Raw genomic sequence first — 14,121 nt, forward strand, 5'->3', positions numbered from 1 at the left:
AGACAACATCAAAATTACCATAAGAACAAAATGGTTTCAGAAAATTTAGACAAACAACAGACCCACTTAGTCAGATTAACCAAAGCAATTGTAGATAGTTTTACTAAACGAGAATGCACTGTCGCTTGCTTTCTCGATATTGAGAAGGCATTCGACACTGTATGGCATAATGGTTTCCAGTTCCGAATGCAAGAAATGGGATTACCACGGGGAACTATTCGCTGGCTGTCAAACTTTCTGGAAAACAGATCATGTAGAATAAATGTTTAAGGGACCTTCACTCCAGAAGCTGGTGTTGCTCCAGGATGGGTAGTTAGCCCTATGCTACTCATTATGTACGTGAATAATATGCCTATAAAAGATCCAAATAATGGATACTCATCACAGTTGCACAGTTTACAGACGATGTAGCAATCTGGAAAAGTACACCAGCAATAGCAGCCACAAACATACAACCACAATTAAATAGAATAAGTGAATATTGTCAAAAATATAGAATCAAAATAAACACAACTAGTAGTATTCACAAAGTTAACTAAACATAAAAAAGCACAACCTCAGATGAATGGAGCACTACTTCAGACTGCTATATCAGCAAAATTCTTAGGACTTGCATTTGATTCAAAACTGACGTGAGTAAACCACATAAATAATATTAGAACAAAAATTTGGCGAAGAGCAAACTATGCTAGGAATGTAATTGCTAAAAAATATTGGAGCAATGACAGATAACATCATAAAAATATATAAAACATATGTTAGACCCACCATTGACTATTCAACCCCTGCATGGATAAATGTAAGTAAAAAGCTACTTCAAACAAAACTACAAACAATACAAAATACACTACTCACAACAACTTATAAAGTACCCAGAACAACATCATCTGAATTTATGCATAAATACGCACACATGGAAACAATAGCAGATAGACTCCTACATAGTACAATAAACAATTTTGACAAAAATTGGAGAAAAAATGAACTAGTGAGCGAACTTGACAGGAATTGTTTACATGATGAGGATAGACCTAAGCAACTTTTCCCAGTGAATATATATTTTATAAATAAATAAATGAAAGGCCGCCTATAAACTAGACTCCACATTAGATGAGGGATTAATTACAAAACATTGAGAGGGTTTTTTATTTAAACGTTTTATAGTTAATACCTAACTGATGAAAGTGCAAATAATCTATGGAACTACAAGAGAAATGTTTTATTTACACCAAATGTATGTGTGTAGATTGTGCATAGACATTGCCCTGAAAGGGGCCTGAGTAAGTGCGGGTTACTCTGGCCCTTGTGTACCATATATAAATACACTTGACAGTTGTAGAACCAAAATTTGAATGAAGGAGGAAGAGGTTAACGAAACATGACCCTCCTGGGTAGATAAACGTCAATAACCATACCGAGAGAGAGAGACCCATCAAGGAAGAGGTTAAGTGCACCTGACCCTCCTGGGTATATATAAATACCCAAACAACGAGATAGAGAGAGAGAGAGAGAGACCCAGCGAGGTTTCAGTTGCGTGTATGCCCAGAGCGAATTTTTTTAAAATCCGCTTGCACTACTGCATACAAATTCAAAAACAACACTTCGCCCTTGCTTTGTCAGATCTTGTTTTACTGTGGGGAAGTTGAAGTGTTTTACACACACATTTGATAACAATTTCTAAATACGTGGAAGTAATTTTACACAATCCCACTGTAAAATAAAATAAAGCTATCTTAAACCCGGTATCGACTTATTTCTATTTTTACAGTCCATGCATTTGTTTTGTTTGTTACGCTTCAATTAACAGTGAGCATAGCGTAACCCGTTGGTTAGCATTCCGGGCTGTGAAAGCATGATTTGCGCCCCTTTGATGCCGCATTAAAAAAAACAAATCGCGTTCTACATTTTGGGAAAACTGGTAGGTTATAAGAGTGATGATAAAACTCCATTACTCGCTTTCCACGATTTTAATAATATTATAGCACCTTGTAATTTGTTTTTCCCCTTTTACAACTACCAAGTAAGCACACGTTTTGTAAGAAATTTCTGTAGTTTCGACTCACCTGTTGGGTTGTTTTGGATATAATTCTAAGAATCGTGCATGATGGGCGGTCGTATCCGTTTTATCTAATGATGATATCACGTACCGGTTAAACTATCAATCAATATCGTGGATTGCGAGAAGAGTTAAGATGTCTAACAGAATTCCGGTAACGTTAAACTTGCACAATGTTCAAACGCCTGTCCTTTACCATGAAATAATCACAATTTGCGTCATATTTCGTGATTCATTAGACCTTGTGGAAAAATAATAATTGAAATAATATTAACACACTTCTGGCTGGAACTTTTGATACTCCCTGTTTTTACTATGTGTTTCGGTTTTGTTTGTTGTTGTTTTTTCAAGTCATTCGATTTGTAAATTATTTGCTTTTTAGTTTAGAATACATCCAAGTCATTTTCTGAAATTGCTTATGGCTTGCTACTGCTACCAGGGAACATAAAGCTGATAATACATCACAGGTTTTGTTTTGTAACTGCATTGCCTTCTCAGTTTGTTTACTTTTCAAATAGTTTCTCACAGGCCCGGCATCGCCAGGTGGTTAAGGCGCTCGACTCGTAATCTGAGGGTCGCAGATTCGAATCCCCATCATACTAAACATGTTCGCCCTTCAGCCGTAGGAGCACTATAATGTGACGTTCATCATTCCCACTATGAGCCCGGCATGGCTAAGTGTGTTAAGGCGTTCAACTAGTAATTCGAAAGTCGCGGGTTCGAATCCCGGTCGCACAAAACGTGCTCGATCTTTCAGCCGTGGGGGCGTTATAATGTGACGGTCAATCCCACTATTCGTTGGTAAAAGAGTAGCCCAAGAGTTGGCAGTGGGTGGTGATGACTAGCTCCCTTCCCTCTAGTCTTACACTGCTAAATTAGGGACGGCTAGTGCAGATAGCCCTCGAGTAGCTTTGCGCGAAATTCAAACAAACCAGTTTCTTCACCTTACGTATTTCTTTGCTTAGGAAAACAAACATTTTTGTTGAATATGTGTAGTTTTAAAAAAGTTAATGGATAAACAAGTAATTATTGTTTCAATTGTTGAGCATATTTCAATTCATAGTTTCTCAAATTTCATTATTTTTTACTTAGAATTATGCAAGTGTTAATGAATTAATCAGTTCATTTTAAGCGATCAGAAATGAGATATGCAAACAGATTGGTTCGTTTTATGTTCATTGGCCTTAAGATTTTGGCTAGCAGTGTATATTGAATGGGTTCGAAAAATATAATTTAACATTCATTTTTTTAAATAAAAAATGTAAATAATGAGATATACGATCCTTTTTTTCATGAATAATCTTATTTTTTTCTACTGTTGATTAATATTTTGCAGGCCCAGTCTATTATTTTTATCTTAATATAGTTAATAATTATCTTTAAAATTTATTTTCGTACTTAAATTAAGAGATATATTAATAAACATTTTTATTAGATTCATATAACAACGTGCAAATTGTATTTAAAATAATCTATATAATTAATTAAATTTTTTGACCATTAAATTAATCATTCCCCACCTAATCATACAGAAAGGTTGGATTAAATAACCTTCTTCATACTACTGGGCTGATCCTGTGGTTTGATTGGCGTGCCGGACTAAGAAATTGAATATCCGTGGTTTCTATTCAGTACGTTTAAAAACAATGAAAGAAAAATTGCCCTCCGCACGCTGATACTATGGGTGTATGTGTAAGAGAGAGAGTCAGGTTTCACTATCCAGGCAAGCGTAACCCAAAAGCTTGTGATAGGCGGTCTTGGCTAGCTGCCCTCACTCATTCGAAAATTAGGCACCACAAGCGTAAGTAGTTTGATTTGGCTTTGTGCGAAATCCAACAAACAAAACTCAGTTCTGATTTACAGTAATTTCAGATAACACTACAAAATTAATTTTGGTGTTATTGCTGTATAATAATTTTAAGCACAAATGGAATGTTCCACACACTAGCCTAATTTTGCTATAAGAAAAACAGATGTGACAATAAGTACTCATTCATATCCCAGTGACGCAATTACTACTAGAAACGTTTGTTCGGGTGTCCTGAAAAAAAACAATTGTATTAAAACGGCGGCAACTGCAAATGAAAACAACATTATATTCTCGATTATAAATGTTTTAATTAATAAAAATAAAGATAAAATTTTCATGTTCATAAACTTACATTGAGTGGAAAATTGCTAATATTAATAAACGCTCAAACCTGATGCAAAAATAAAATAATATTTTCATGATTTATTAGAATAATAAATATCATATTTTATTCTCCTTGTCATGTAAAGCCATTTTTAAAATTTTCCTTTCGTTGTCAGAAAGTTTTTTCAAAGCATATAACAATCGTCCAGAGAACAATTTATTATATAGTACTGCACTGAGTTCTGTTCGAACTACAGAAGATTTAATTGTGTCCGAACAGGAGTAAGATGGAAAGAAATTTATTTTCCGGTAGAAATCACTTGTGTAAAATGGGCGCGATTTTGCCCTACAGCAGTACTTAAAATTTCACTAGAAACAAATCGGGTTTGAATACGTACCATACCACATCATATTTCCTGTTTCGATGGTTAATCCTTTCATGTGAATGGTAGGCAGTAGGGTGCTGATGACTGGTTAACTTCCCTATTACCAGTAATTCGAAATTAGGGATAACTGCAGATGACGTTAGTAGCTTTGCCATAAATGCAAATACTGCTTTGAGAATAGATAAGTGGAAAGGTATATATTCATTATGATAAGGTTGTAATGCCAACATCAGGAAATAAGCTCGCTTATCACTCCCAGTGGCCTTATTTTTGTAACGTGGTATGATTTATGGCAACAACTTTCCAGACAAAACAGTCAGTTTGTATTTCTGATATTATCATCATAATACCTTCCCAGATAATTATCAATTATAAAAGAATAACTTGTTTTTTTAAGTGTTAGGATGCACAAATGAGCTACGTGCTCTGTGTCACTACAATTATAGGACTTTCCATACGGCAGTGGTTTCCAAGCTGTGAGCCGCGGCGTCTCAGGACGCCGTGGGATATTTTACATTTTCGTAGGAAACACAGCGATATCGACATCTGTTGGACACCGCGCGAACTACTAGCTCGAGGTAATTCACAGTTTTAACATCAGATTGCGCTATATTCTTTTCGATGGCGTTCTCGAATTTTTGAAATATGTTTTTGTTTACTTGTACTATTGGATACACCAGTAATTTCTAAATTTTTTTTCGTTTCTTAGTTTTTGTATATAAATACCTGTCGACTCTCCGGGTCCGTCAATAATCGAAGGGCCTGGCGTGGCCAAGCGCGTAAGGCGTGCGAGTCGTAATACGAGGGTCGCGGGTTCGAGCCCGCGTCGCGCTAAACATGCTCGCCCTCCCAGCCGTGGGGGCGTATAATGTGACGGTCAATCATACTTTTCGTTGGTAAAAGAGTAGCCCAAGAGTTGGCGGTGGGTGGTGATGACTAGCTGCCTTCCCTCTAGTCTTACACTGCTAAATTAGGGTCGGCTAGCACAGATAGCCCTCGAGTAGCTTTGTGCGAAATTTCAAAACAAACAAACAAATAATAATCGAAATAACTGAAGGGTGCTGTGATCAATATTTTGCGAGGTCTAGCGAAGTTCAGTTAATTATTTTGTTGATTTTTTAATCCTTGTGCATAAATATGGAAATGCTTTTAAACATTAATGAGATGTGTAGGAGTGAAGAAAAAGATGGCGAACTACAGACCAGTAGCAAAGTTGTTTAGAAACGGAAATATTGGAAATATGATGATAGTTATCAAGATTTTGGTTTTACTTCGGTAGATGCCAATTATGAAGAGTGTCTGCAGTGTGTATTATATCTAGAAGTTTTGGCTCCAGAGTGCATGCTTCCAAGTAAACTAAAACGACACTTAGAGACCAGTCATCCTAACATGGCTAGTATATCCCGTGATTATTTTACCAGAAAGTTAAAATAATTGAAAGAACAAAAAAGTAGATTTTTGAAACAAGCATCAATACCAAGTAATACTTTGCTAGCATCCTACAAGGTGGCATATAGAGTCGCGAAAAGCTTTGCACCATCGCAGATGAACTGTTCTTACTGGCTGCAGTAGATATGGTGAACATTATGGTGAGTGAATCTGCGGGAATACTGCTCTCAAAGGTGCCTTTATCCAACAATGCTATCAGTCGTAGAATCCATCACGTGGCCGAAGACCTCAACGATCAGCTAGTTGAAAAAATGAAAGGCAAGGAATTTTGGTTACAGCCAGATAAGGCGATGGATAGTAACAAGGATGCTCATTTGATTTCCTACACACGATTTGTGGATGGTGACAAAATTTGTAAAAGTATCATTACAAAATTTCAAAAGTTTGTTTGAGATCCTTGACACTTTTATGTGTGAAAACAACTTAGACTGGACTATGTGCGTTAGCGTCTGAACCGATGATGGTCGCTCTATGTCCGGCTGTTATGGAGGATTGCAGGCATTCATACGAAGCAAAGCTCTTGATGCACTGTGGACCTACTGCATAATCCACAGGGAAGCCCTTGCGTCAAAGCACCTGAGACCTCCACATAACCTCGTTCTGGAAAGTGGTGAACTTTATAAAATCTAGGCCACAGAAGGCGAGAGTTTTTATAATAAAAAAAACTGTGAGAGGATATGGGACCTGAGCACACATCTTTTGTTATACTACTGTAGCTAGCGATGGCTTTCACGTGGGAATGTTTTGTCACGTTTGATCTTATTACGACAGGAACTCTACTCTTATCTCGAAGAAGAAGAACACGAATGTGCTTAAAAGCTCTTAGATACTGATTTCTGTTAAAATTAGCATACCTTTGCGATCTCTTCAAAAAACTGAATGTGTTGAATCTCTCTGAAAGGAAGCAACATACATATTCTGAAAATTGCAGAGAAGGTTTCAACATTCAGAGAAAAGTTACTACTATGGAGAAGAAAAATGAATGAAGATGGTGGTAAAGACTGTTTCCTCCTATTGCAGCAGTTTGTTACATCCACTGAAGTTGATTTGACTCGCGAACTAAAATCTGTTTTTGAGGAGCACCTAACACAGCTCAGTGACTAGTTTGAAAATTACTTTCCAGAAGATATGGAGAAGTTTGCATGGATCCAAGACCCATTTAAAGCTAAGGCCCCATCTGAATTTACCTCTGCAGAAGAAGAAAATCTTATTGAGCTGTCTTCTGACAAGAATTTAAAAACAAAATTTGGCAGCATGGAACTGAGTTTTGGATATCAGTAAAAGATAAATATCCACTGCTAAGTTCTAAAGCTTAGCAAATCCTAATTCCATTTGCAACATCATTTCTATGCAAAGCTGGGTTTTCGGCGGTCACTCTGATAAAAAGAAAGTACCGCGCAAAAGTCAAGTAAAACAGGAAATAAAGATGGTGGTGTTCAATCTGATTCCAAGGTGTGAGAAGCTGTTCAGTGCCCAACAGGTGCACACATCCCATAAGTAATTGTGGTTACTTAAAAATGAATTTAAAATATTGTTTCTACTTTCAATTTATATGTATTAATCTTTCAAACGGCTACTGTGTTGTTAGGACATAAATACGTTTTAAGTATTGAGCTCTTTTAACCTAACTACTTAAACGGAACTGTTAGGTTTTTCTTTTTGCCTAGGAGCGCCGTAAAAACATTTGCTGGGACATTTAAGTGCACCGTGAATCGTGAAAGTTTGGGATATGCTGCCATATAGCATTACAAACCCTGGAAGTTACAACTCACCATAAGCAGCCATACTTATTGGGCAAACTGGGCAATTTTCTGGGGTCCATACATGGAAGGGTTTTGACGTTAATCTACTTCTGGGTTTTTTAACATTATGGGACCCCATTTTCTGGATTCTACATGGGGTTCCTCAATGACTAAGACAGCACTTTCCACTGAGAAACCGGAGCCGAAGGAAAGAATAACTTCAGAAACTAGTGGGATCTTTTTAATTAGTAAATAATCTAAATTTACGAGGTGAGATTTAAAAGAGGATATAAGTTGTGTTTTATCAACTAACTTAATATTTCTTTCAGGCAAACTCCAGAAAAACTTCGTGTTGTAGTAGGGAGGAAAACGCTCGAAAATGAGGTGCGTTCTATACGTATTCACCCTGAGAGAGAACTTAATTCCAATTTCGATGTAGCACTAATGCAGCTGAAAAACCCAATTAGTTTTAATGAGGATGCTTTGTCCATTTGCTTGCCTTCTTCTAGTACTTCTTCCAGTTCCTTTCAAGATAAACCAGCTCTTTTTGCAGGTTTTAACCGAAAAACAGGTAAGAAAGCAGATGTATATTTAATATCATGTTTAACGTCATTCCTTGCCCATTCCCATTTCATACCAATAATTGTATTCTTTTTTTCTTTATAAAAAATTTTGTCCTCTTAACCCAAAGAACGAAACAATTTGATGGATCAAATGGATAAATTTTACATAACATTAGTCAGGTGTTTTTTTTTACTTATTTGCTTTATATCTATGTTAAAGTTATCAAATGTGGAATCTTCCTCCAATACAAAGATAAAACCTTAAAATACTTCACGACTGGAGCAGCATTCATTTTGGCAATTATATTTGAAGGGAAGAAGCATATTTGCTCAAATATATATATATTATAGGTATATATATTATGTGCACTTGTCTTTGGGCAACTTTTTTTTTATATTTCAGATGGAGATATGTAGTTGTTGATTCGTTTCTGGTACACGTGTTTGTGTGTGTTAATTTTTGAGCTATGTGATAATTTAATGTCAGAATACTAAAGTTACAAGCTAAAAGTTTACTCTTTGGCAAAGAGCAGATAAATTTTGAGAAACCAGTATCATATCTTTATCAATTCTTATATATGTGACTAGTATAGGTCAAAATAGGTCAGTTGTAGTATAAATCTGATAACTAGTGAGATGTACCTATGGAAATTTATGATCAACTTAGGTTTCATTAGAACAAATTTCAAGTACTTATTGGTATATGTTTGAAACTTTTCTATTTATGGATGGTAAAAGTTATCATATTACTACTAAATTAAAGTAATAGTGTTTTATGTCTTTTTCACATGTTTATTAACAGTTCTAATTGTAGTACATTAGTTTAAATCAAAAGTTGTGCCCTCACTGTAAAAAAAAATGGTTTAAATATTTTTGACTCATTTACTTCTAAGTAATAGTGTGTTAGTTGATACTTTGAAACTCTAAATAGGAGTGTCATTTGAAATAGGGTGGTCTTTTTTTTACATCTGTTTTCTCTAACATTATCTGAATAGAAGGAAACCATTAAAGACATATTAATATAAATGCATGATGGGAAATAGCTTATAGTTTCTTCCAATCATAGTTACATTCTTACTTGTGGACTTTTATATATTCCAATGTAGTTGCTATAATCATGTAACACAGTCTTAAGAGATATCTCTGCTTGCATTCACAAGTGAATGTTGGTATATAAAAGTATGCTCAATGGACTAAGTGTACAATGTGAAAAAAGGGTGATTGAATTTAGCACAATAATTTGTTTTGAAGTCTAAATAGGTGGATAATTAGTTTATTTCAAGTCAAAAATATTAGTTATGATAAATAACAGCATGTATGATTTTATATATGAAAGAAGTTGTTGTTTCAATTGTTCTTACTCATTTCTTTTCCTATAATACATTAATGACCTAACTTACCCACATGACAACATTAGTCCTAGTACAGTTGTTTACCATGTTGATGATATAACAAACTGAATATCTACTCAAGACTCGTAAGTTGTGCAAATAGAATTAACTTTAATAGCTTTGGACATATGATATAGCTTATGGACACTTCTAACTTATCCTTAGAAATATGAGTTGATAACATTTCTAGGGTATTTCTATCAATGGCAAAGCTCTTTCTTTCTTTCATAAAAAGAACTAATTAAAATGGGTAATGTAAACATATATATCTTTGTAAGAACACTTAACTGAAAGATAATATCGGTTAATTAATTAGGAATGCATGAACCAGAATTCATAAGTTAAAACATTTGTGAGATCAAGTTTATAATACACATACAACTCAATGCATTAGACAGTAATCATTCACCGAATATCTTAATTGATAGGGAGTTAGCAAAATACCCATGAATTATCCAAGGCTGCCATTAGTCTACCCATAAGTATTCTGGTAAAGTAAGCAATATAATGAGTGTGCAGTTAGTTTATTAAGGAGGTTGGCTATAGGCTCTTTATTCCATAGTTACTGCTGATGCCAATGTACTTTTTTCAATAATTATAATTGAGGTATTTGCAATAGTCATGAAAGTTTCTGAAATTGAATAGTTGTGACAGTGACCAACTTTGGAATTGTTGGATTACTTGTGGTTAATTTAGGCTTTGTAATACTGTTCCTGATGGAAGAACAATGGAATTTAACTGAAATGTATAGTAGTGCCTGTTACTCTTTTCACTAGTTATCAACATACCAAGAGAAATCTGCAGCTAAGTCATTCTTATAACACATAACTTAAAGAATGATCAACACACACTCAGGAATATTTTACCAAAGTCACCTTATAATCCTAAATTGTTTTATTACTTCTATAGGCAGTGGTACTGTGAATTCTGTGCAAACCACAGGTATACTCAAGAAGGGAAATCAGTGCAACCCAACTACGTCTCAAACAAAAAATGGAGGAGATGAAACACAATTTTGCTTAGTAAGTGATGTTCCTAGGACTGACTGTCAGGTAAGACATGTATATAATTAGAAATGAATGCACTATAATTACATCTGATTATATTTACTTAGTTACTTATCTAAGGACCTATTTAACAATAATTCACAAGTTTAGCTAATAAAAAATAGTTTTATTTTTATCATAATGCTAGGTGAACATAGACTCTTTTCATTAATGTTTTTATTACAGTAATGTTAGCAATTTCCAAATGCAAAATACTATATTTCAGCATCTTCTTATATCTGCATACACTATATATTATAAAAATTAGATGTTTAGCAAATTGAACTTTTATATTATTCTACATTTAGTCAAATGTCTTGAGGGTAAAGATTTTTCTTTGCAGTTTAGTATAGGATTTAACAGGATTATCCTGTGATGAAAAGTCTGCTTTTTGAAAATTATTATAATATAAATGTTATAAGTACTTTAAAACAATGAAACCAGTCAAGTGCATATCATATCTAAGTGTATTGAATACACTTATCCTAGCCATGATGAGGGAGCCTTCCAGAGAAGGTTCTGTCTATACATATGCCTGGCATGGCCAGTTAGTTAGCATATTTGATTCACAATCTGAGGGTCATGGATTCAAATACCCATCACAGCAAACAGGCTTGTCCTTTTAGGTATGAGTGCATTGTACTGTGGTGGTCAATCTCATTATTCATTGTTAAGAGCAACCCAAGAGTTGGTGGAAGCTGGTGATGACTTGCTACTTTCTCCATAGCCTTTCACTGCTAATATAGCAATGGTTAGCCCAGATACCACCATATGTAGCTTTCAACGAAATTCTAAAACAAAGTGTCTGTACAGTTTACCTTCTCTGAAATCCAAACATCTACCCATGTGTTTGCTATGCATAGTGGCCTGCGAAGAGGAAGAGAGGATACTGGTGATTGAATGGTGACAGGGGTATTGCAACATGCCACTTGGGCTTTGAATTCCCATTCCTCCAAGGTAAATTCACTGTTCATGTGCAACTAGTATCAATTGAATGCCAGTTTTGTACAAACTCGGTAAATGTTGTGGACAGTTTAATGACATTAAAACTTTAATAGATTGTTACTATCCTATGTGTCTTCTTACCTACTGATTTTACTTACTGAATTCAGACCTACTGATTTTATCACTTTTTGATGGATTTTCTTCTATAGAAAATACAGATTGCATTATGGATGGATTCATGGAGGTGTGCAGCTGGTTGACCAGTATTTCACAATTTGTTCCTTTTAACTCCTGCTGAGGTAGGATTATAACCAAGAAAACCATGATGACCTCACTGAGAATCTACCATCTCCCTTCTTCAGTCTGAGGAACTTTAATGAACACATTCCACTCTAGGGTGATGTTGATATTCTTGGAAGGGGTCAATCTGTAGACCATGTGCTGTCAGAATTGTCTCTTAATGCCTCAAGAAGCTACTATTCCAACAGCTACCCTTAGTTCACAGTCATTATTAACTAAAAGGGGTCTAATACCAGATGATATTGCTGAATCCAGTTATAAGACCATTCTGCAATTTCTTGCTGCCATTCTCATTTATGAACTTTTTTTTTTAATCATCTGAAAAGGTCAAATAATCATGATTAGAAATATTATCTTCTCTTTTGTGAACAGATTTTGAACCACCCATAAAAAGAGAAACAGAAGAATGGCATATAACCCATTTCACTTTCCTTGAATCATATTGGCATGAAGCAGTACACTAACTGAATGATCTATACTGAACTGTTTAGCTCTTTGAAGGCTCTGGAATTACTTAATATAAGTTCTCACTTAGTTCTCTTATGTATTCAGAAACAATTGGCCAACTTTTCTGTATTGTCCATCTTCATTCAGTTTTCTATGTCCACAAGAAAGTTAGTTTTTGTAAGAATGATCTAGCTTACAAGTCAACTCTTATGTCACACTCTTGCCTGCCCCTTTTTTTACTTCAGACCTTTCATCAAAGCAAATCTTTAATCCAGTTGGCAGTCACTTTGTGATGAGGAACATAACAACAAGCTTTTCCATATAAAGACTGTTGTTGTTTGGCTATCTAATTTATTCAGGAATCGGAGGGGAAAAAAGGTTGTTTATTTTTGGTTTTATTCATTTATTTCACCAACAGTTATTTCCAGTTGTTTAGCATTACTGCTTTGTGCCATTAAACAATAGACAACTGACTTACCTTAGCGAGTACTTGTATTAAACTTGATAAAATCCCTGCCCTTAGGGAGAGTCCAGTAAAAAAACAAAACAAAAGATACTGTTGTGATATGTCTATTGTTTGGTGGATTAGTTTTGATTATTTGGTAAAAAATAATGCCAAGTCTAAACCACGTAACAATAACAAGAAATTTCCTCAATGATGTTTACTGCAGGCTATGTTACGTTTGACACAAGTTGCAGGTCTAAAGTCACAAAAACGTTTTATTTTGAGAAATATTCCAAGACTAACAGTATGTCTAACTCACATGAAAACTCTGCTTTGTCACTAATAATTTGAGTTACAAAAGAGACATGATAACCCTCATAACTAATGCTGAATTGAATCACTCATTGAATACTTAATCTGTCATTATCTAACTGATTCTCATATTTATAAGTCACTGTTATTTCTAGGTACTTCACTAAACTTTTAGATAATTACATCATCATCATTATTTACACCCCGTAGCAACAAATATCTAAATTGAAATATTAAAAATACATTTTGCAACAATACTACTTTAGTGCTAGAAATGTTAAATGCAAAGAAAAATAGTTTTATGTTTGATGTTGATCACAGACACACCTGAGGCTTATTCCAACTTAAATTATCAAAGTTCCTTAATAATTCAGAGGTAGTAAGATTTTGACTGGTGCCATGATCTATACCTTCTGTATTGAGTGTAGCTTGGCTTAACATTAGTTTACATTCATAAATACTAGCTTTAATTTGCCTGATTAAAATAGAAATTTTTTTTTGTGCCCTCTTATCCCTTTATGGTTTCCATTCAGAGCTGTGCATAGCTAATTGCATGTTCATTGGTTACAGAATAATCTCCTACTGTGTAGGGAACATAGAGTTGTAGGCATACTACCAGATGCTCTGTTATCTACCTGTCTCTACAGCTGCAGGCAGTGGATCCACTAGAGTACCTTCTTTCACTGTTGGCCCTAGATCTGCTGGCCAAGAAATATAGATAGTTGAGGACTTTCCAGGTGCTTTAACATTTCTTTGCCCCTCTGGGAAGATGTGTGACTGATGTGATGTTCATGCTTGTGTGTGGAAGATTTTAGAGGTGAAATCTTCATGGTATCTGGCATATAGAGTCCAATGGTTCAACTGAATTGCAGAAATTATTGTGTGTTATCTGATGCATCTTTAGC

General features: G+C 34.9%; 1 protein-coding gene across 6 annotated transcripts in view; it reads left to right on the top strand.

Moving 5' to 3' along the window:
• The window catches only part of LOC143249754 (chymotrypsin-like elastase family member 2A), an 87,478-nt gene that overhangs the window by 64,192 nt on the left and 9,165 nt on the right, over positions 1-14,121 (top strand). For all 6 annotated transcript variants that reach the window (XM_076500115.1, XM_076500117.1, XM_076500113.1 and 3 more), the window contains exons 6-7: positions 8,097-8,338; positions 10,631-10,773. In XM_076500115.1, coding sequence (XP_076356230.1) covers positions 8,097-8,338; positions 10,631-10,773 — 385 coding nt within the window. The remainder of the gene's footprint in view (positions 1-8,096; positions 8,339-10,630; positions 10,774-14,121) is intronic.

The sequence above is a fragment of the Tachypleus tridentatus genome, chromosome 4 (genome assembly GCF_004210375.1).
Source record: "Tachypleus tridentatus isolate NWPU-2018 chromosome 4, ASM421037v1, whole genome shotgun sequence".
Lineage (NCBI taxonomy): Eukaryota > Metazoa > Arthropoda > Merostomata > Xiphosura > Limulidae > Tachypleus > Tachypleus tridentatus.